Source organism: Dermacentor variabilis, chromosome 11 (assembly GCF_050947875.1).
Source record: "Dermacentor variabilis isolate Ectoservices chromosome 11, ASM5094787v1, whole genome shotgun sequence".
NCBI lineage: Eukaryota > Metazoa > Arthropoda > Arachnida > Ixodida > Ixodidae > Dermacentor > Dermacentor variabilis.
The window spans coordinates 118956919-118981340 of record NC_134578.1 but is presented as its reverse complement, the minus strand read 5'-3'; the positions used below and the strand labels follow the sequence as shown (position 1 = coordinate 118981340).

General features: G+C 45.7%; 1 protein-coding gene across 1 annotated transcript in view; it reads left to right on the top strand.

The window, feature by feature from the left end:
* The window catches only part of LOC142563570 (uncharacterized), a 344963-nt gene that overhangs the window by 228077 nt on the left and 92464 nt on the right, over positions 1 to 24422 (top strand). The window contains exon 8 of the mRNA XM_075674155.1: positions 9135 to 9154. Within this exon, the coding sequence (XP_075530270.1) occupies positions 9135 to 9154 (20 nt within the window). The remainder of the gene's footprint in view (positions 1 to 9134; positions 9155 to 24422) is intronic.

Sequence of the window (24422 nt, the reverse complement as noted above, 5' to 3'; positions counted from 1 at the left end):
GAGGATCGATGAGGCCTGTTGCAAAGAGCTTAGCGGTAGAGGTTGTGATAGCGAGGTTGAGAGCTGCCTTGTCGAGGCTCTCAGTGGCGGCTTCGAGGGTGTTGAGTCGAGTGTGGGTGAAGGAAACGTAAGGTGCAAAGTACAGGAACTTGTTGAGTATACCTCAGCCTATTCGGACGAATTTCTTCCTCGGAATTTTTTCCGAGCCGGTAATTTTTGTCACATAGTTATTTACCGCTTCCACGTTGGGTGGTTAACTAAGAGTTAGTACGACCGCTGCGAGAAAACCTGACGGCGTCGACACGTATTGAAAACTGTGTGAGAGATCTCGGTGAGAATCGCCAGTCACGGCCACACTCCAACGTAGGAGTAGTGCAGCTGCTGCGTTAATACTACGTTGGAGCGAGACCAGGGCACGCAAACTCCGTGTACTTCCCTTGGAGACTGGGTCCGATGGCGCAGCGCGGCGGCAGCGCCACTTCCGCCCCTGGCGGTTGCGGGATATCCAACTGGAAATAATTGACAAACAAAACGATGTCTCCACGACGTCACTGATGATGTCAGAAGGTAGAGGGAGAGGGCGCACCACTGGGAGGAGAAGGCTTGCCGCGAAGCCCTCTATTCTCGCTTCGCCTGCGAACGGGCTGCTTTCGTGCTTTCTTGCAGGTCCGCTGGCCGCAGGGCGACATTGGCCAAATCACGACGTAGAATGCGCTGAAATGTGCAGTGTTTACAAAACGCTTTTTTTCGGCCGCGTTTATCTTCAAAGCTTCTATTCATTTTTTAAAGCACTGGGACAGCACTCGTACGCACCAGTGCCAAGCAATTAAAATGAAAAAAAAATATTTATGTATCAAGCCGTCGTGTACTATAAATATTCGCAGGAACTTCTTGATTACATTTCGTCATTTCGTGAAAGTAGTCGCTTTGAAATTGCTAACTTGTGCTTAAGATTAGGGCTACAGCTTAACTAGTCCACAGATATAGTCGGGGGCAGACAGACAGATAGACAGACAACGAACTTTATTTAATCCTGAGGAGCTACCAGGACCTCCTAACGGGAGGCCATTGTAGCCGCTGGCCGCGCCCACGTAAAGGACAGAACGCCGTGACGCTCCGCTCTTTCCTGGGCCCTCTGGATAGCCTGGGCTTGCTTTCGGAGTACCGTGCTTCTGATGGCCTCCTCCCATTCGGCTTCGCTGGAGAGGAAGTCGTTAGGCAACGCGGGACATCGCCAGAGCATGTGAGCCAATGAGCAAAAGGTTTCAGTGCAGTCGGGACAACTAGGGTCCACATCCGAGTACATCCTACTGAGGAATCCCCGCGACGGGAAAGATCCCATCTGCAGCATTCTAAATATAGCTGACTGACCTCTACTGAGCTTCGGGTGAGGCAGAGGATAAATTCTCCGACCAAGTTGGTAATGTTTAGTGATTTAATTAAATGTGAGGAGTGGATCGTTCTGCTGAGGCCCTTCCTGCCCCTCCGGAGCCTCCAGACCGTCGCGGCGCGTGAGTTCTCGCGCAAGGTCGTGGGCAAGCTCGTTGAGGTTTGGGAATCCCTCGAGAACGTTCGTCCCCATGTGTGCGGGGAACCACGTGATATAATGAAAACCGGGGTAAGCCCTTTTCTCTAAAATAGAGGCCGCTTCTCGTGCGAGGTTACCCGACTCGAAAGCTCTGATTGCGTCTCTCGAGTCGGTGTAAATGTAGGAACGCTCTGTATCACACAAGGCCAGCGCAACCGCAATTTGCTCTGCTATACTCGCGGTGGCCGCTCTGACCGAGGCCGAGGACCGAAGCACCCCCCGCCCGTCTACAACCGACAGCGCGAACACTCTCCTGTTCCCGTACTGCGCCGCATCGACAAAGAGCGCGGAGTCTCTGTCATCTCTAACTTTCTTCAATATGGCTTGCGCACGGGCTTTGCGTCTACCCTCGTTATGCTGAGGATGTACGTTCCGCGGGAAGGGCCTCGCCAGGTAGGGGGCAGTTTAAAGAAAAAGTTTCACCATCAATCGTTAAGTTTGTTCGTTTGTTCTGAAGTGGATCAGCTAAAGCAGGGCCATTTCTCAGTCAGCCAAAACTCAGCACAAGTAAAAGTTGAACGCTTTTCTTTTTATTTGCACATTCCGTACTAAAAAAAGTCTGACCTTCACACAGTGTTAAAGTGTCCATCTGCAGAAGCAATTTTCATTGACAATGAAATTTTAACATAATGAGTGAACATAGATTCCGATGCAAGCGAAGACGGCAGAAGACTATGTGAAGCAATGTAATTAGGAAATTCGCGAGCGCTAGTTGTAATCGGCTGGCGCAGGACAGAAGTAATTGTAGATCGCAGGGAGAGGCTATCGTCCTGCAGTGGACATAAAAGAGGCTGATGATGAGGATGATGATATTCCAGAAGATCCAAAGCAATAGGAAAAATAATCAACACGGGCTGGTCGCGCAGAACTTGACTATGATATATGTTATGACAGTGACACATTTTGTGGCTTACAGAAAGAATGTAGAGTACAATACATGTATTTCATTGACAGTATGTAAGGACTCATAGACTTCTAAACTGGCTACATGCATCCGCATGAACAGGAAGTAGCCTATAATTGCTCTCATTATTTGAACTACATGCCAAACGAGAGAGCATATTTCTATAGCTCTTACAAGAGCAGATAATCTACCTGTCGTCACAGTTTGCGTCATTTTCATATATACAGAAAATCACGGTGAGTATTAGGACATTGTCTGGACACAAGAGCAACACAAGTAACCAAGCATTCATAAAAAGAACTTAATATCACTCTTCATCACAAGAGGGATTTACAGTGCATGCTTAATGAGCATTAAATATTCTATACTTGTATTGCTGGTATTCATATATACATTTGGGCGGCAAAATAATTAATGTTGCGCTTAACTACAATACACAGGAGACGAAAAACTTGCACTCGCCGAATCTGAGCCTAAAGCAACGTAACTGAGCGTATGGTACTGTCCACGCTCTGTAATTAAGATAAGACGGAGTCAACCTTCTTCAGCACGATATCCTAGTAATGATGCATCAAAACGCAACAAGGAAATCATTTGCGTCAGTCCTTTTGCCATTATTCCTCCTAAGATTTGATAAAAGATCACGGCTGTGTGTTTTTTTCGTTTACATTAACCTCGGCCGTATGTGTCGACAAAGAGCGCAGAAAATGTATAGCCTAACAAACACGCACTCACGCCCTTCAGTATAAGTATTTCTGTGACAGCAGATGAGCTGCCGTCATCACGAATGAGTCGAGCGACACTGCTCCTCTGTCACTCCACTCAGGCTTGCACAGAACTGGTCTACTCATGCAAAATGAATACCTGCTCAGAAAATAAAGCGAAACGGTTGTACTTGCCTGCTGTCATTACGAAACCTGAAAAACATCGCAAAATTGGAATTGCCGGTTTAGAACGCCACAGAAACACGCAACGCATGTGATGCCCCGTTTTAGCCATCTTCGTCTAATGCTTCGTTGACCTCGTTTCCTGCGTCTTCTGTTCATTGCACGCCTGATAAAGCTTCTCGATCTTATTTGTCTTTTTCATTTTCATAGTTGGGACGCAAACCGAAGCAGATGACCAAGCACGATCCGGGTTGTGATATCGCTAAGCTAGGGGCAAGGGTGAGCGGACGCAAGCATGACGAACGCACGAAGATAACCATTTCCCGCGCTTCGCAAGATTTAAAATTCGCAAAAAGAGAAATACAAAAAAATTAGGATGTCCGGCAGCCGCTTGGAACGTGCCTGTTCCTTCATATCGAGACTAGCACTCGTCTGGAAAATATTATCCCCTGGAAAATTCTTGGACCAGAACGATTTAGGTTTCTTCTAATTTTTTTCATACCATTAATCATACCACTGTCGGTATGCATTCGTCATAACGCCGTCGTCATCAATGGCAGTCATGATTTTATCTTCATCATCAAATGGTGGTCATGTGGTCGTCATTCTACAGTTGCGACACCAGCGCGATCATATTGTTGTCTTTCTGTCTTCGCCATACTATTTTAATTATTTTCATCGTCATTGAATTATTGTTATTCTGTTGGCATCATGGCATCCTTCATGCTTTCGTCACAGCGTCGTCGCCTTCCTGCCACGGTCGCCATCGTCAGCCTATTGTACCAATGTCGACTGCACGACGAAGGCCTCTCGCTGCAATCTCCAATTGCAATTGTCCTATACCAACTGATTCCAACTTTCCTCATTTCCAAATTACCCAATTTCATCAGGCCACCTAGTTTTCTGCCGTCCTCGACTGCACTTCTTTTCTCTTGGTGCTCATTCTATAAGTCTAATGGTCCACCGGTTATCCATCCTACGCATTACGTGGTCTACCCAGTTTCATTTTTTTTTCTTTATGTCAATTACAATATCAGCCATTCCCGTTTGCTCTGTGATCCACACCAATCTCTTCCTGTCGTTTAGCATTACGCTTAACATTTTTCGTTCCATCTCTTTTTACGCGGTCCTCAACTTGTTGGCGAGCTTCCTTGTCAACCTGCAAGTTTCTGCCGCATATGTTAGCACCGGTAGAATGCATTGATTGTACACCTTTCATTTCAGTGGTAGTGGCAAGCTCAGCGTCCAGATCTGGCAATGCCGTGTGCCTCCGTCATACCACCGACATTATTCCTGCATTGGCCTCACGCTGTTGTGTGTCATCGTCATTACATTGTCGTCGTCATGCCACCGTGGTAGCTTTATCGTCATCACTTTGTCCTAGTGCTTCCGGTGATGTCATACTATTGTGGTCATGCGGCCATGATCGTTCTATAGTTGTTGATGTGTCGTTGTCATACAATCGTCCTGATGTTGTTATGGTCATTATATTTCTCTGTTTCATTCGTCGCCATTCATGACATGTGCCTGATCAAGCGCCACAAGTTTATACTGAGCGAGGGGGTTCCTAGAGTAAATGCGACGAACTTGGTTATGTAGTCACTACTTGAACATCCCCGTTGAGCACGAACAGTCTTCTCCACAAACAGCACTGAGAGTTTCGCTTAAACCGTTATTCAGAACGCTTGGGGCGACAATTTCTGCGATAGTTATCTCGTGGCCGACAATTTGCCAACAAGCGCAGCAGTGCTAGTTTGGCGTAATAGAAATGGCAGTGTAGATGACAATATGCTTTTACCTTCTTGTATGAAAATTTTTTGATGCGTTTATTATCACGACACTAGTCCAAAAAGTATGCATACGCAATAAACATATTGAAATATATGTGAAACGGCTAATAGGTGATATGCAGCGAACTGCGCCATGTACAATTCCGCTTGAAAGTTATTTCATATGCATTGTTTATTCTACTAGAAACTTCACGGTATTCTACGCCACACGTCATTACTTCAACATCGTGCAATGTTTATGCACTACAGCCTTCACAAACTCTGCCAAAATGCAAACAACAAATCAACACAGTATGCACAGTGTTAGATGTCAACGGCAACTTCTACAGCGACGTTCATCGGAGAAAGTCAACGAACGATGCATGTTGAGGAAAGAATTGTGAAAAAATATATACGCGCAGGGGCGTACAACAGCTGCTCAAATATTTTTAGGCATTTTATGCCACGTGTTACAGAAAGCCACACCCCCACTGTGCAGTGAGAAGAACCTAGACGCTGACGCTGTTTCAGCTGTGTACTTTAAATGAGCACGATGACACTGAGAGCAGGGGCCAGAGCGTGCTAAGGGAAGTGCCTTTATTAGGCGAAAAGAGGCATCACTGAAACGCTACTGAGACGGAAGCGCAGCACCCGGCGCTTTCTGTCTCACGCGCCGCAACGCTCTCAACGTAACAAGAACAAAAATATAAAGAACACGTCCCCCTCTTCTCCTATTAATATCACCGTTAGTCATCTATCATCTTGTCTGGGGGATGCCGCATGGGTGATCCATCTGTGTCAAGGCGCAATCATGTGGCTTTGCCCTTTCAGGCGACAATTCTTGTCAATCTTCCGACTGCCACTAACACGTGGCAGTTCAACGATGTAATCACATACTTCAGTAACGTGATCGCTCAATAGAGAACGTTGCAAATGAGCTGTGGCCACGAAGCGTGTGTCTTTGTCCAGATACACACAGTGCACTTAACGGTGACACTTCTCGCACGGTGCAACTGCGCACGTTCACCCCGTACTATGTGGACAAACACAATCACACACCTCAACGCTATGCGTGTGCACCAACAGCGGTTATTAGCGCGAAATACTTCGTTCTCCGAATCGACCTGCGCACTTGGCTTCTCATTTTGCTTCAACAAAGTGAATCACGTGAGCAACTTTCTCTTTAAGAACAGTTCTTTTGGGTACTTCCGAAAAGTGTGTGCAGTGTTGTCGTATACCCGAAGAGAAAGTTGTGCGTTATGTGCTGAAGGTACCTACAACTTTTGTTATTCTCGTCTTGTAACAGTTCGTTCAGCAACATTTTTTTCCTGCCATCTCTACTGCACCTTCTGCTACACCGTATTGTGCGGTTGATACGAAGGGGTCAAAGTGTGCTTGACTCCATTAGCAGATAAAAATTAAGCTCTTTTGCTAGGAATTGGGATCTGTTAACTGTCGCTACTTGAACAGATAGTCCGTGACTTGCAAAGAGTGATCTGGATATTCTGGCAATTTTCGGGCAGTGATAAAAGACATTATTTTCAGTTCTATTATCTTTGAGTGGGAATTAACGGCAACAAGAAATACTTTGTCTTTCGTTTCCGCGAAGTCTATGTTTACTCACTCCGAGCTGTTCGTACACCACCCCCAAAGTGTTGCTGGTTGTTAAGCAGGTTTCACGAACTTAGAGTGAACAGATTGCTTGACAGTTCTAGAGAAATGTCCATCCCTGGCCACTATACTATCGATTGCGCAAGAACCGTTCTATTCGTGACGCCTTGGTGGGTCTCATGTAACAAAGGCACTACCTCTTTCTGCATTTTCAGTGGCATCACGACTGCATTGGCCCAAACTATACAGCCCTCGTCCGCTGCCAGTGTAAATAGCGCTACAAAGAAATGCTAATTATTTTCGTACACTATAGCGAACCATAACCAGCCATTTTGTAACCGCAGTTAGCAGAGCACCATTTCTCGTTTCATCCTCCATAAGTTTAGCAGTTAATGGCCTTTTGTTCACTGTTGAAAAGTAAAAAAAATAGCACTACCGTTAATTGTGTGAGACTGGAGCAGTCGTGAAAAGCCGTCAGAATTGACAAGATTTCCGCCTTGGCTGTGCACAATACTATAGCGGTAGTTAGAAAAATGACAGCCATGAATCCGGTGTCGGCTGCAGCATTTGTATAATGCGTAGCTTCAAATTTATGATAAGCGGCTGGTGATCTGTGATGTCATGGTAATGTAATGAGGCTTCATAAATATTTTTTACCTTACCACCAAATTGAGTTTTCTACCCCTTATTACCGAGCGTTTTGAGAAAAAGAATCAAATTGACAATTATTCCAGGTAATATGTTCCTCGATTAAACTATTTTTGAACCGTATTCTCTTTGCCCTGCATCCATGTAATTTTTATTTGGGAATCTTCTGTTCTCATAGCATCGCGCGAGAAGAGTAACATTTTGTAATTTTACTTGTTTTACCGGTGCGTTAAGCACTCTAAGTATCCAAATATGTGGGACACTTATTTTTGGTAACCACGTCGCTTCACTTGCCATACACAAAACCCTAATGACTGAATCATACAACATACATTTGAAAAAAAATTTGTTCTGTATCCTCTAGCTCAGCTCCACCGGAATAAAAATTTCTCGCCAGAATGCAAGAAAATTGATTGCACCACAAATAAACATGCAGACCGAGGTTTCTATTTAAGCAAACGTGTGAAAATACTTTAAAGTTTTATTGGCAGTCATGAAAAAAACGTTGGTTATTTTGGCGGGAAATGTCCCACTATAGATGCAACAACTGTAGGCCCACAAAGGCTTAAGCATTTGCCAAAATGTAATCTTGGCACACACACGGGCAAACCAAAATGTACTTTGAGCAATTACACATAAACGCGCTGAACGTCATTTTCGCGGCGCGCTGCTACACGATAAAATGTTATGTCAAATTGGTGGTGATGGTGATCGGGAATCAGAAGATGAGGCATCTATTTGATAACTTTATATGCCTGCTCAATACAGTTGGTTATTGTTATAAACAGCATTTAGAATCAACTAAGCGCGGCTGACGGAATTCATTGGAACCACAATAACAAGATTTCTGATCGCGCACCAAGACAAGACTTATCTAGTACTGGTCCAAATGACTAGTTCCGCCAAACAACTGCGCGGTCATTATCCAGCGTGGCTATAACCAGCGCCAGAGCGGGATTAGTTTTTGGCAGTTCTTTTTTTTCAGTGTTGCGCATTTTGTTAATTTTTAACGTTAGCTTGTCAAAAATTATTAGAAATGACTTCTGATTGTACTTTCAATATTGTTTTACTTAGTTGTTTACTCATTGTTACCGAGCCTACAGTCTTCGCCACCGCAAAGTGTGTTCGACGAACACTCTCGCCGACGAGTGCGCTCTGTGTCACTAAACGTTCTCGTGTGGTACCCTGCGAATCACACCAGCGGTGAAGTGCACTCGCTCAAACTGCACTTGAGTTTGCCCATGCGACAGGGGTATTATTTTACTGTTTCCTAACTCTGCGAAACGCTTTTAGTGATGATGGTTTATTAATGCGAGAAAGAAGTGAGGAGGTGTACTCCCTACATTGTCTCATAAATAAACTTCATGTACAACTTTATTCGAGAGTAGCGTTTTCATCTGATGAGTAGTCCTGCCACAAGCGTTATAGGGTGAGAGCTCTCCTGAATCACACTTTTTTTCTGATTCCCTAAACACTGTCTCAAGAGGAGTCTGCTTTATACTCTTCTGTCACTTACCTGTAACCATGCGTGTGGTTTGCTTGAAAGTACTAGCATGTAATTCCTACAATAAATCAATTTCTCCCGATTTGCTCTAAATGTCTATGCTTTTATAACTATTTCCTGCTAAACTATGAGCGCACTTTGTCTGCTATTACCTTCAAGTAGTATTCTCGCAAAGGTCATCCAGTGGTAAATTAAAGTATTATGTACCTTTCTCTCGTTTCAGTTCACACCGTGGAAGAGAGTGTGAGTGCACAAAAACTATCTATCATTTGCGAAATATTTCTTAGAGATAACGCTAGCGGTACCTAATTATCGGGCGTTCCACCAACCTTAATTATATTCTGACTCATTGCTCTCAACTATTTAAGCCCATGTCTTCTATGGCTAAGCATTTTTTTTATTGGACAGTCTCTTGTAAAAAAAGTTGGGTTTTGAAGATATGCAACTTACCACGCCTTTGCGACAGGGGTTCGTCAATCTGACATTCTCCATGGAGAAACACTCTACGTGGAAACGCACAGAACTGATTTATTTCAGCCAGTCACTACTCGAAAACAAGGCCAGAAGTGTTACGGGACACCGGGGAGAACATTGACCTAAGTGGTTCAATAACGCCAAAACATTATCCGCGATGCGAGGAACGATTTGCCCACTGTATGCGTACAAAGCAAACACTTCAAAAGCCTACTTCTGCCGACATAACGGCTTTCGCGAATCGACATTCCACCAGGCCACAATCACTGCTTTGTTATGATTCATAGAACTCCGCTTCCTGCACTTCGAATCCGTATTATGTAGACTGCCTTGTCATCTTTCTTCACTGGCTGTTGCAACTCCCTTATCAGATGTGCAAAATTTAGTATTACCGAAAACTCTATCTAGGATTCAATATTAGTCTAGTATTAAAGCGACGCTTCCTTTCCGAACCCTGGTACACCTTCCTGACAGTGGGGCTCGCTGGATTCAGTGGCCTTGAAGAATATATTTGCGGATATATATATATATATATACACGTGTGTGTGTGTGTGTGTGTGTGTGTGTGTGCGAACGTACCCCTCGATGCGCTCATATATTAATTGTATGCTGACAACATATGCCCAGCTCTGCCCTGGGGAACAGAAAGAACTTACTATAATAAACCTATACCTGACAGTACCAGTGGCATCCACGACGATAATGGAAGAGAAAATAGTCTAGAGGAATTCGAAATCCCGAAGGTAACGCCGGAACAAGTAAAGAAAGCCTTAGGAGATATGCAAAGGGGGAAGGCAGCTGGGGAGGATCAGGTAACAGCAGATTTGTTGAAGGATGGTGGACAGATTGTTCTAGAGAAACTGGCCACCCTGTATACGCAATGCCTCATGACCTCGAGCTTACCGGAATCTTGGAAGAATGCTAACGTAATCCTAATCCATAAGAAAGGGGACGCCAAAGACTTGAAAAATTATAGACCGATCAGCTTACTGTCCGTTGCCTACAAAGTATTTACTAAGGTAATTGCAAATAGAATCAGGAACACCTTAGACTTCTGTCAACCAAAGGACCAGGCAGGATTCCGTAAAGGCGACTCAACAATAGACCATATTCACACTATCAATCAAGTGATAGAGAAATGTTAGAAATGATAGAGAATATAACCAACCCTTATATATAGATTTCATTGATTACGAGAAAGCGTTTCATTCAGTCGAAACCTCAGCAGTCATGGAGGCATTACGGAATCAGGGTGTAGATGAGCCATATGTAAAAATACTGGAAGATATCTATAGCGGCTCTACAGCCACCGTAGTCCTCCATAAAGCAAGCAACAAAATCCCTATAAAGAAAGGCGTCAGGCAGGGAGATACGATATCTCCAATGCCATTCACAGCGTGTTTACAGGAGGTATTCAGAGACCTGGATTGGGAAGAATTGGGGATAAAAGTTAATGGAGAATACCTTAGTAACTTGCGATTCGCTGATGATATTGCCTTACTTAGTAACTCAGGGGACCAATTGCAATGCATGCTCACTGACCTGGAGAGGCAAAGCAGAAGAGTGGGTCTAAAAATTAATCTGCAGAAAACTAAAGTAATGCTTAACAGTCTCGGTAGAGAACAGCAATTTACAATAGGCAGCGAGGCACTGGAAGTCGTAAGGGAATACATCTACTTAGGGCAGGTAGTGACGGCGGATCCGAATCATGAGACGGAAATAATCAGAAGAATAAGAATGGGCTGGGGCGCGTTTGGCAGGCATTCCCAAATCATGAACAGCAGGTTGCCATTATCCCTCAAGAGAAAAGTATATATTAGCTGTGTCTTACCAGTACTCACCTACGGGGCAGAAACCTGGAGGCTTAATAAAGGGTTCTACTCAAATTGAGGACGACACAACGAGCTATGGAAAGAAGAATGATAGGTGTAACGTTAAGGGATAAGAAAAGAGCAGATTGGGTGAGGGAACAAACGCGAGTTAACGACATCTTAGTTGAAATCAAGAAAAAGAAATGGGCATGGGCAGAACATGTAATGAGGAGGGAAGATAACCGATGGTCATTAAGGGTTACGGACTGGATCCCAAGGGAAGGGAAGCGTAGCAGGGGGCGGCAGAAAATTAGGTGGGCGGATGAGGTTAAGAAGTTTGCAGGGACGGCATGGACACAATTAGTACATGACCGGGGTTGTTGGAGACGTATGGGAGAGGCCTTTGCCCTGCAGTGGGCGTAACCAGGCTGATGATGATGATGATGACCTGACAGGCATCCTTAAAGTACACCGAACAGTTAAGGAAATAGGGGATAATAATTGCGAATTGTGTTACTTACGCTCTTCTTTTATTTCTCCACTCAGTATGTGCCAGACTGTCCTTGTCAATTCCTCCAGAGTAGGAATGCCCCGGTATGTAGATAAATGATAAAATATGAAGATAAGTCCGTTCACAATACACTACAGCATGCTGATCGCGTAATATCGTGGTTAATTATATGTGTACTGTAAAGGCGGGTTTATTCGGCTCGTAGAGCAGCAGCGACAAACTCAGCACCAGCAGGTAAGGCGGAGTCAGCGAACGAACTGGGTACGAGCCACGCGATGTCAACGGGGATTTTCAGCCTGCCGATCTTCTTCGTCACAATCACCCCCGGAATTGAAGAGTAGCCATCCTGGTGCCCTAGGACGAGGTGGGCGGATCGTAATATTGCTTCAGCCGGTCAACGGACACAGTCTCTCGCCCCCGACGACACAGATAGGAGGATCGCGATACATGTTCGAACACGTAGTTCACTGGTGATGTTTGTGCAACCACGCGGTAGGGCCCGTGGTACTTCGGGAGGAGCTTGGACGAAAGGCCAGGAGCAGCAACAGGCGCTACCAAAAGCCACACTAGTGAGTCGACGGGGAAGGGGTGAGGGGGAGGATTGAGGTCGTGGCGCTCTTTTTGGCGGCACTGCTGAGCAGACGTCAAAGAACGGGCCAGTTGTCGCCATTTCTCGGCGTGCTGAGCAACCGCAGAAACAGGTGAGCATTCAGCAGGGTCCGGCCGGTACGGGAGAACCGTATCAATGGTGCTGGAGGAATGGCGGCCGTAAAGCAGAAAGAATGGTGAGAATCCGATGGTGGCTTGAGAGGCAGTGTTATATGCGTAAGTGACGAACGGAAGTACAAGATCCCAGTTGGAGTGGTCAGACGGAACATACATTGATAGCATGTCACCAAGAGTTCCGTTGAATCGTTCTGTTAAGCCATTGGTCTGTGGATGATAAGCAGTAGTAGTGCGGTGAATAATTTGGCATTCACATAGGAGTGACTGCAGGACATCCGAGAGGAATACGCGGCCCCGATCGCTCAACAGTTCACGTGATGCGACATGGCGGAGAACGAGTTTGTTTAGAATGAATGAGGCGATGTCTTTTGCTGATGCGGCAGGCAAGGCGGCGTTTTCAGCATACCGTGTCAAATTATCTACGGCGACAACAATCCATCGGTTGCCAGCGCCAGTAGATGGAAGAGGCCCGTATATATCAATGCAGACACAGTCAAATGGCTGAGCTGGGCAGGGAAGTGGTTGGAGAGGTGCGGTGGAGAGATGCGGGACACATTTGCGTCGCTGGCAGGCAATGCAGGAGCGCACGTATTTGTGGACGAAGGTGCACATCCCTCGCCAATAATAATGTAGGCGAAGCTGTGTGTAGGTTTTTGACACTCCCCTGTTATCACACTGCAGGTCAGAATGAAAAGCGGAGCAGAAATCTTGTCGTAGGTGCCGAGACACTACTAAGAGCCATTTGCAGCCGTCATTCTGGTAGTTGCGGCGGTATAAAAGTCCGTCGCGAATTGTGAAAGGCTGCGCCTGTCGGCGTAACGCTCGAAGTGCCGAAGTTGCCGGAGGATTTGACAAAAAGTCGAATATCATGACGATCCATGGGTCTTTTCGTTGCTCCGATGCCATGTCCAGGATGTCAAGTGGTGAGATGTCATGTTTGTCAGTAGAAGTGCTGCTGTCTGAAGTAACTGGGGAGCGCAAGAGGGCATCGGCGTTAGCGTGTTTGCATCCAGAACGATAGACGACACGGATATCATATTCCTGTGTTCAGAGGGCCCACTCAGCGAGGCGGCCCGACGGGTCTTCTAGGTTGGAGAACCAGCAAAGAGCGTGATGATCCGCCACCACGTCAAAATGTCCACCGTAGAGATATGGACGAAATTTTTGAAGAGCCCATACGATAGCCAGGCACTCTTTTTCTGTTACTAAGTAATTGGCCTCAGGTTTCGGCAGGGCATGACTGGCATAAGCGAGTACGTATTCGACATTAGTGTTCTTGTGTTGTGGGAGCACGGCACCAAGGCCGACACCACTGGCGTCAGTGTGAAGTTCTGTAGGTGCGCTTGGATCAAAATGGCGCAAGATGGGCGGATACGTCAGTAGGTGACAAATAGTCGTAAAGGCATCATCAGAGGCTTCCGACCAAGCAGAAAGGTCATTGTCGCCTTGGAGAAGTTGGTTTAGTGGTGCGATCACAGTAGCGAAATTGCGAACGAAACGTCGAAAATACCAGCATAGGCCAATGAAGCTGCGTAGTGCTTCCAAGTTAGTGGGCTTCGGGAATTCGGATACGGCGCGAAATTTAGCAGGATCAGGAAGAATGCCTTCTTTGGAGACAACGTGGCCTAATATAGTCAGTTTTCGAGCAGCAACTTGGCACTTCTTTAAGTTAAACTGGAGACCAGCATTCCGGAGACAGGTCAAAACTTGATGTAAACGCCGAAGATGTGTCGGAAAATCAGGGGAAAAGACGACAACGTCGTCGAGGTAACAGAGGCAAGTATGCCACTTTATGCCGCGTAGGATGCCGTCCATCATGCGTTCGAAGGTGGCGGGCGCATTGCACAGACCGCACGGCATTACAGTGAATTCATACAAGCCGTCTGGTGTTATAAACGCGGTTTTCCAACAGTCAGCGTCAGCCATGGGCACCTGCCAGCAACCTGAGCGGAGATCTAAGGAGGAAAAAAACTCCGCTCCAAACTGTCAAGTGCGTCGTCAATACGTGGCAACGGGTATACATCCTTTCGGGTAATCTTGTTAAGCCTTCGATAATCGACGCAAAATCGTATGGTGCCGTCTTTCTTTTTAACTAGGACGACTGGTGATGCCCAAGGACTACTAGAAGGCTGGATGACACCGCCATTGAGCATATTGTTCAGCTGGTCATTGATAATGCGTCTTTAAGTCGCCGATACTCGGTAGGGACACTGTCACATTGGTGCATGGCTCCTAGTGTCGATAGTGTGCGAAACAATCGTTGTGGGGCCGAGTGATGTTGCTTGGAGCAAGCGAAGAAGTTCGTCGCGCAGCGTCGTCGCAAGGTCACTGGCAATAGCTGGCGTAAAAGAACGCGGCAGTGACTGAGGAGGCGATGCCTCGAGAGCAGCAAGATAAGTGGAGTCGTCCATCGTGTCAAATATTGAAGATGAGATCAGTGGCTCTGCTCTGCCAAGGCTTTTACGGCGGCGTAAAGTAATTGGTTCAGCCGATGGGTTTGAGACGCACATGAGAGAGGCGCCAGCTTTAAACTCGAGGACGGCGAACGGCAGTGGTAGTGGACGGCGGCGAACTAAGAGTTCGGACGGAGCGAAGAGTACTGTGCCGTCATCCACAGAGTGTGATGTGTGGTGCGCGACATGGTGCGGTGATGGGGACGGTCAGGAGCAGACGACAAGGAGTGCGCGCGCCGAGGCAAATTCCGTGCTGGAAGGTGAAAAACGACGACGCCGAAGAGTGTCCGGTACGTGAACGCGCGGCGCAAGAAAAACATCGAAAAGAAGAAAAGCAGGAAAAGAGCAGGAAAAAAAGAAGAAATTAGGAAAGACCACGGGGCGTGAGGCAGCCAATCGGAGAATGCCTAATCGGCCAGAGAGAAGAAAAAGCGTGGTGCGCTGGCAGAAGAAAGGAGACGCAGGAGAGACGCCGGGGAGACGCCGGGAGAGTTCCAGGAACCGACGCCAGGAGGAGGTCGACCTCCGGACCGGGAGTTGAAGACGGGCCGTCGGGTTCCGGACTCGAGCCACCAGGACTTCACCCGACCGGGGCCTGCTGCCAGCCCGTTCCTGTGCGTCGCCCTTCTACCCAAGCGTGCCGCCAGCTGCTCAAGGCCGGTGAGCGTCTGCGCCCGTGGGCAGGACGAGCACAGTCGGGCTACGGGCCGGAGTTCTACGCCAGCTGCCCGGCCAGAACGCTGCCCCCGTCTGTCGTGCCGCCTGCTGCCCGAGGCCGGCATTCGAGCTTCTGTGCCCGTGGGCAGCAGAAGAGCAGCCGGGCTACGGGCCCGAGCTCTACGCCCAGCTGCCCGGCCAGAACGCCGCCGCCGTCTGCTCGTGCCGCGAAGCCGCCTGCGTTACCTCTCCAAGCAGAGCTGGCGCGCTCCGGTCGCCCGGTCAGTCAACTTACACCACGACCTTTGGTGTGACCGGCGCAACTCCTTTCGCCAACTTGTCGCCGCGTCTCCGCATCGAGACTGTTATGCGTCCCTGCCGTCGTGGCAACCCCGGACTCGCGCACTAGTTAGCTTCACACTAGCCCCAAATGTCTTACCGCCGTAATGTCTGAGTGTTTATTTTATTCTTTCTATTTATTTCTATCATTTATTTTAAGGCTTTTTTTAGTTCGATTAAAAGTTTGTGTGTGTGTTCGAAACCAATGGCTTTGTCCTCCATTGGGTTCTCGGAGGCTCCGCCTAAGAGAACTGTTAAAACCTTTGAGTACAGGAACCGTTGTCCCCATATTTGGGCATCACACAGAGTCGCAATAGATACTGAAAATAATGGAAGACCAGGCAGGTATAACAGTGTCTTCTGAAACAGCGATTTTGCGACAATGGTCCTTATGGTGAGTGATAATGGCGACCGAAAACTGAAACAGCTCGATTTCGGCGCGGGCGCAGTCAATGATCGCATGATGTCTGGAGAGAAAGTCCCAACCTAATATGACGTCGTGTGAACATGATGGCAACACGATTAATTCTATGATATAGAGGACCTCCTGAATTACGACACGTGCAGTGCAGGCGCCGGATGGCTCGACGTCCTGCGCGTTGGCAGTTCGAAGAGACAGTCCAGAAAGCGGCGATGTCACTTTTCCGATCTTGCGGCAAATACGGGCATCTGCTGCTGAAAGTGCAGCGCCGGTGTCGACAAGTGCTAGCGTCAATGTTCCTTCTATTGCGACTTCAATAACATTCTTCGGGGAAGTGTAAGGCCTTATACATTTCGCTGGCACCGCAGTTCTCGCCTCCTGAACTGCGATATTTAGTTTTCGTGGCGCAAAGGGCTCCGCCGTCTGTGCATGGGGGAAAGCGAGCGGGGGCGAGGAGAAGGTGAACGGCAAGCGGCGGAGAATCCGGTGTCGACGGCAGCAGGAGATTCAAAGGTGTCCGAATAGTTGCGGCGTTGTTGGAAACGTGGCGCATACGGACGCACATTGTTCAGGACGTTCGGTGTAAGCAGGCGACAGTGACGTGCCACGTGTCCAGCACGGCCACAATAAAAACAAATCGGATGGTTTCCCGTGCGTCATGGTCTTGAGGTCGTGCATAGTGCACCAGTGGACGGACTGGAGGGGATACGGATCGGCGCAGAGGTGGGCGAAGGGGGCCGTAGGTCTGGCGCAGGCCTCATCGCGACTTCGGCGTACGTTAGGGGAGCGGTCGTCGGCGCCTGCTGAAGAGAAGGCGAAATGTGGTCGGCTACCTGCTCCTTGATGACAGATTGGGGAGCGGGCGCCAATGGAGTACTCGGCTGGCCGTGTGCAAGTGGAATCAAGGAAAGCTGACGAGCCACCTCTTCACAGACAAACTCCTTGATCTGTAGCAGCAGCGAAGTGTTGTTCGGGGCAGCAGCCAAGCTCGACAGTGAAGTGGCCTGAGGTGTAGATTGGCGCGTGGCTGCGCGTTGTTTGCGCAGTTCGTCGATGCTTTGACAGAGACTGACGAGTTCAGAGACTGTCGAGGGATTTTTCGCCAACAGCATCTGGAAGGCGTCGTCTTCAATGCCTGTTAAGATATGGCGGATCTTCTCGGCATCAGCCATTGCGACGTGAACGCGGTTGCAGAGGTCGACATCTTCTATATAGCTGGTAAATGTCACCCCGCAGTGTTGCACACGGCCACGCAAATGTTGCTCGGCGCGATGCTTGCTAAGCGCGGGGCGCCCAAATACCTCTGTCACGTTAGTCTTGAAGGCCGTCCACGTCGTCAGATCACGTTCGTGGTTGCGGTGCCACACGCTGGCGACACCGCTCAAATAAAACGACACGTAATTAAGTTTTTTGGTGTCGTCCCAGTGGTTGTGGATGCTTAGCCGGTCGTAGTCAGTGAGCCAGTCTTCTACATCATGGTATTCGGTACCACTGAAGATGGGTGGGTCGTGTTGACGCAACGGGCCGGGGCAGACCACGGTAGTCACCGGGGCAGCGGGTTGTGGTTGTCCTTCTTCCGGTATTATGAAGACGGGCTGCAGTGTCCGATTACGAAGTTCCAGAATTCTGGTTGTACACAGCAGCTCCACTCATTGTAAATGGGGGTTTATTCGGCTCGTAGAGCAGCAGCGACAAACTCAGCACCAGCAGGTAGGGCGCAGCCAGAGAACGAACTGGGTACGAGCCCCGCGATGGCAACGGCGCTTTTCAGCCTGCTGATCTTCTTCGTCCCAGTACAATTTTTTTGACTTATAAGAAATAGTTATTCCACACAACTTGTGAAAATAAGGTCTTGTGGGCCCCGTCCAGCTACTATCGTAGCTGTTATCCCAAAATAACCATCCAGTTCTGCTTCTTTTACTAGAACATAAAGTTTGATTTGATTTGATTTGAACTTCTCATGTTACAAATATATTTCTGTTAAATGCTTGCCTCTGTGTTCGTCAAATTCCCAGCCTTTCGTGTTTCAGTTTAGGAGCAATAACTACTTATTATGGATTGCTACCAACTCGCTCTAACCAGTACCCATTTATTTAACTTACTTTCACTGATTCTGACATTTCGAATCTACCTAGAGTGGTGTGACCGTGGTTGGCTTATTCTTGAGAATGTGTATGGTCCCACTGATACACGAGAGGTACAGAGTCCTTAAATGTTGCTCGATACGCCTGTCATCACCATTAATTATACGTATCGCCCTTAGCTGCTAAGCATTTATGTATATATGTCTCAGGCTTCGATTAAAATAGATTGTATTATGTGGGCTGAATCGACATAAATATTTATATCAAGATGCCAACCAGGCGCCACTGCTTCGGCGCTACCGAACTTTGTTAATTTCAAGTAGAGGACTGTGAAACTTTGCTTCGTAGTCCTCAGATTGGTCGCGAGATCTCTATTGGGAAATTGAAATGAGCTTGGAAGAAAATGTACAGAGTGATGTCAGAGTTCTGCTTAGTAATCTTCATCGTGAAATTCTTTGCTGCCGTAAAGAACGGGGGCCTTGTAACACGCGTGGTGGATACATGTACTAAAGATAGTTAAGAGGAACTACACCTTGATAGAAGTTCAGGATGTCAGCTTTGCCTTTGTTTTCCACTTTCAAAGCACATTGCAGATATCCGAGGACCTCTTTTGGCCAGCTAATAACCTATGTTATCGCTCAGCGAAAGACGCGCTTGCATACGTTGTAAGTTTCCCGAACGTTGTCATTCATTGCATCTGTTTATGCTGTCGTCGAACCGGCCAACCATGGCACAGTGAGATTGTATGCATGACGCAAATTGTGTCGTACTTTCTGGAAGGTACGCATGATAACGCTGGAACCTTAGACGAGTCATGTATAAATAGCCGACGCGTCTCAACTTTTGTTCAGACTACGACGATCAGCGCATGTGATCGTCACTATCGTTCTGCCCAAGCCTAATATGTAGTAGTGGGTACCGGAAAGAATTAGTTTTAATTGAAATGTCAGAAACTAAATATAGTAGATCCAAAGAGTTGCAATCTATATACAGGGAAGCTTTGTGTGAGTGTATATAAGGAGTGGACACACGAATAGACGCAAGTACACGCGCAGACATGGACTCACACAAGCTGAGCCGCACCTAAATTATACCGAGCCTTTTGTCAAGTGGATCGGAAGTTGCTGACTACTAGCCAGTACGTCGGACGCCTTGAACGCATCACGGTTTTAGAGGCAGCGCACGCATATGTACGTACCGCAACTGGAATCTATTCCATTCTCATGCTTCGTTCGATTGTTCATTACCGTGCAGCTGCGGATGCGCGAAGGCAAACTTTCTGGTTATTTTTTTCTTTCCCCCGCACGGACGACGCCGCCGCTCCAGTGGACACGCTGAGGCGAGCGCCACCTGGTGGTGGGGCATGGAACCCAGCGGCGCGCGCGGTGCACGTACTCTGTTGGGCATAGTTTGCCTATTCGGCCCGAGAAGAGCCACGACGCAGCACCCACGGTCACGAAAGCCATGATAATAAACATTATTACTGAATTTTACATAAAATAAAGCTGGCGACACAAAGCGATAAAAAACATATGCTTGCCATCTCATCTTATATCGCCATTAAAAATTGCAAGCATCAACTACTATCTCTGGTACGCATTACACAGGTTGATGAAGGAATGAACAGTTAATCCCTTAATATATTACTGCGACACTTGTGAATACGCAGTTTTGCAATCGTCTCTTTGGCGGAAATATTGTGGTTCGATATAAAATGTTTTACCAGTATTATGAACTTTGTGGTAGACCTGATTTCAGGCGTAACATGTGTGTGTGGCTCAGAATTTCATATTTTCTGTGATGAATCTAGGGGGGCGCTTTCAAACTTTATCTCACTTGTCTACGCCGAATCCTGTAAGCGGAAACCAAGCTGTGCGTACCTGTTCAAGTATCGGCCTTATAATAATGTTCTACAGTGTCTCTGGAATACTTAAAATTTCTTTAAGAAAGTTGAGTGGCTCCTTTGCTTTGACTAATAAAATATCGACAAACGCAGTTTAGTCCAGAGTAACAACCATGCCGACAACAAGCTCAATTTTCTATGTGTGTTGGGCAAAGTCCGTATTAGAAAAATATGCAGTTCGTAATTTAGTTCAAGTTTCTGCTCGGGGAGAAATGTGGTGGCACTTGTGTGTGGTTAAACTTACGTTTCATTTATCGCTCTAAGAATTTTCATCTGGCCAGATTGTAGAGCACTGACGTTATTTTGACATGCGACCAAGCGACATAGTAGAGTCATCGGCGTATAGCCTCACAATGGATTGAATTCAACCGAGTAAAACATTAAACAAATGAATAAGCGGGATGCGAAGAACGTAAATTTGTGGAACTCCGGAAAACCCATTCAGAGGTTTTGATCACAAGCCGTTTATCAACGTGTGTTTTAGTGTTTATGAATGAGTCTTTATTTATTCCAAGCGATGAGCCTGTGAAGCTTGGTGAACACTGCCACCCCCCCTCAGTTAAAGCAACAATAAATCATGCGGTTCGAGATCAAATGCCGTTTCAAACATTATAGATTGTAAAGTCACGTCTATGTGTACATAACTGCTGACTCCCCATGCATGTTTATAAATAATTCCATGAGCTAAATTGTTCACGATAGACCGGACAAATGACAATGTCCAGCGGAATAAAAAAAATCTTGAAGAAAGCTAAATCGTTCTCGTCCAATAATTTTCCTGAGGAATAATATTTTCCACAGTACTGAACCCATTCTCATTTATTTATTTCTCTAGGGATAATAATTTTTTACAGGAAATATCTACTATCAAGGAAGACAAAACAAAGCTATGTTAAAACTGTGAATGCCAGCAATGCTACATGAATAATTTGTAAACTCTTAGCCGAACGTTCTTCCTTTTGTTTAGCAAAAATCCATGCTTTGAATCAGACTGGTGTTAAGCATCTGGCTCTTTCTTTGAGCCTACTATTCTGCTAGGGTGGCAAGAAATGATTTTAGTATATTCTCTGGCGATATTTTACATCTGTATGGCTGTTAAGAAGGAGGTCCGAAGAATGACGTGCTCATTACACCAGCTAGTGTTGTTTCCAGTTCATGGGAAGGATTCAAGGGAGTATTCTTTATATATTTATTTTATATTCTTCTGTCTTCCGACAATCGCAATACGTAATCTAAAGGTTTCATTTCATTAAAGAAATGGGAATAGAAAGTGACAACAAGATGTGTGCGCTGGACAATTGTAGCGTTTTACGAAGCGGACATATGGCAGTGGCATTGGTATGCAATTTTCTAGATTCCACAAGTACATATCCTAAATATTGCAAGTTACATTGACTACCTTTCCAAGAAGTTCTTCCAAAGTGAAAATTTGTTAAAGACAAAGGATAAATTGAAAGAAATCTACGCACCAGAACGCTTCAGCATTTTACTTGGTATTTCGCAAGGTCCATGAGCTGTAAATCTGGATCTAGTTTATTGGAATAGCCGGCACGCCTGACTATGTTGCTAATATTTGAGTGATCTTCAGTAGCTCCTGCTGGCCATTGAAGACAATGGCTAATGAGTACACTGAAAATATAGAGCGCAATTATACATTCATTACTTATTTTATATGTTATTTATTATCTCCTTTTGACCTTTACCGGTGTTAGGGAAGCGGGTATAGATTCTATATAACATTGTGTAGTCGACACTAAAATCAAGCACACAAAGCAGAGTGAAAATTAAAATTGGGTACCACATTACCATTTGCAGGCGCAAGAACAGCATTGCGGCATTTTATTCCTACGAAAAACATAACGCTAAGAGTTATTCCCGAAAGCATTCTTATAAATTTTCAGGTTATGGTGTCCTTTCTTCGAGATATCTGATGGTGTAATATTCGTTTCTTTATCAATATCTGTTTAAGTATACTGTATACTGTGATAAAAATGAAACTACGTCCCTTTTTACGTCTTTTAGGTCGAGTCATTACAGATTACGTTTACTCTTAGTCACTATAAAAGTTATTGCGATAATAATTATATGGACACTCAAGGCGGATTTTTGCCGCTGCCGTATTGTTCCGTGATGAGAGCTCTTTCTTGATTGGGTGGATGGTGGTGCATAGACGTTCTTAGTTGGTGAAGCGATTTTAACTAACAAACTCATGAAATTTAAATAGAACAGGATATTTCGGAGCGCGGACGAAAAGCCGTCAACAGGCTTTACTGGGTCCGTGCACGCCAGACATGGCATACAGCGAGAATAGCGTGTTCTAACTAAGCAGGTTACAGATTTGTAGTACGTAAGTATTGAGAGTAAACACAGAAAATAATTATGTCTGTCTAGCGCAACAATTAAGGCGACCATGTAGAAGATATGTAAGCACTAATTCATAATTAGTGTAACACCTGGTCAATGGCTTTAAATGTATCAAAATGTCAGGTAATTCATTTTAGTCGTAAGCGTGACAATTTACATTTTTCATACTACGTCAATTATAAACAATTGTTATATAGAGCATCACATACATTTTTGGGTGTTCACCTAACCAAAAGCCTCTCTTGGGCAGGACCACATTGCAGCTATCGGCGCAAAAGTTTCAAAGACATTTGGTTACCTACGCCGTAATCTGGGTAATTCACCTTCCAACATCCGCAAATATGCCTATCAGACATTTGTTCGTCCACAGCTCGAGTATGCATCAGCGATTTCGTCCCCACATGCTACCTACTTATTCGGCATGCTTGAATCAGTCCAGGACCAAGCTGCCTGTTTCATCTCACGTAACTATAGCCACAACTCCAGCGTAATGGAAACGAAACTCGATCATTCCCTCCAGCCTTTAGTTTTTAGCAGTAATATCGCTCTGTTGTCCTCGTTTCACAAATATGTTTATAATGTCACATAATCCACACTGCATATCCGGATTGCCTTAAACACGTCTGGCCGAATAAATAACGACTTATGTTTTCCGCGCATGTACGGCTGGACACATGATTTTAACTTCCCCGCACTCCCTACGGCCATTCGCTTGTGGAATAATCTGCCTGATAACATTGCTTCCCAGTCATATGAAGAAAAATTTCATCTCCTACACGAGTATTTTTCATAATAGCGCTTACAAATCACTTTATCTTGTTTCTTGCACTTGGCAATGTGCTTAGAACTTCGTGCGATGTTTTTATTTTATTGATGCATTGCTATCTCGCTCTTATGAATTGGTATATTATGCTGCGTCACGTGTTCGCTTGTATGCCCTGTATGTCTTATCGATATTTTGCGTTTTTTTCTCGATATATCCCTTGAATCATTGTACTCCTTGATCTGTTCTTTTTTCCTGTATTGTACTTTCTAGTAGTAGTGCCTTACGTTAAATTTTACTCGTGTTTTTTCCTTGAAGTGTAGCTTTGTGGCATTTCATTACTTCAGTTTTTTTTTTGCCTTCTTCATGTTTTGATCTTTGTAGTAATTTTGATGAGCCCTGCATTGGGGCGTGTCGTTTGTACTAGACTTCAGAAGGCCGCTTACTTTTTTTTAATTGTATGCCTTGATTCTGTAACTCCCCTTACACGATGTCGCCATAGGGCCTGTAAGGTATTATAAATAAATAAATAAATAGCAAATATCAGTTTCAACAGACTATATCAAAACAATAAGCTTACTATTGAAGTTAGAACACATAGTTACTGGCTCTAGGATATACAAATATATGGATAGTAAGTAACGGGAGAAACACAGAGTTACTTGACCAGATTCAACATCGCATGAACCGTAATGTTTACAGAATGTTGTGCGAATCACAAGTATCTTGTGTGCAAAATTTTGTACGATATATCGTTAATATCAATGTTACCTCATGATAATTCATTTACTAAAGATGGCAAGTGAAATTTTAACATTTGTTTTCCTACTATCTATTTTCCTACCAACTATCTAATGTATTAGTATGCCTAGATGCGTCAGATTTGTAATGTCGGGCAAGCCTGTAGAGATACAATCATTTCACGCTGATAATGTTGAATGTATGAAATAATTCCGCAGTGTGAGAGTCGGGAGAAACATTTAAGGATATACGAATGGCTCGTTT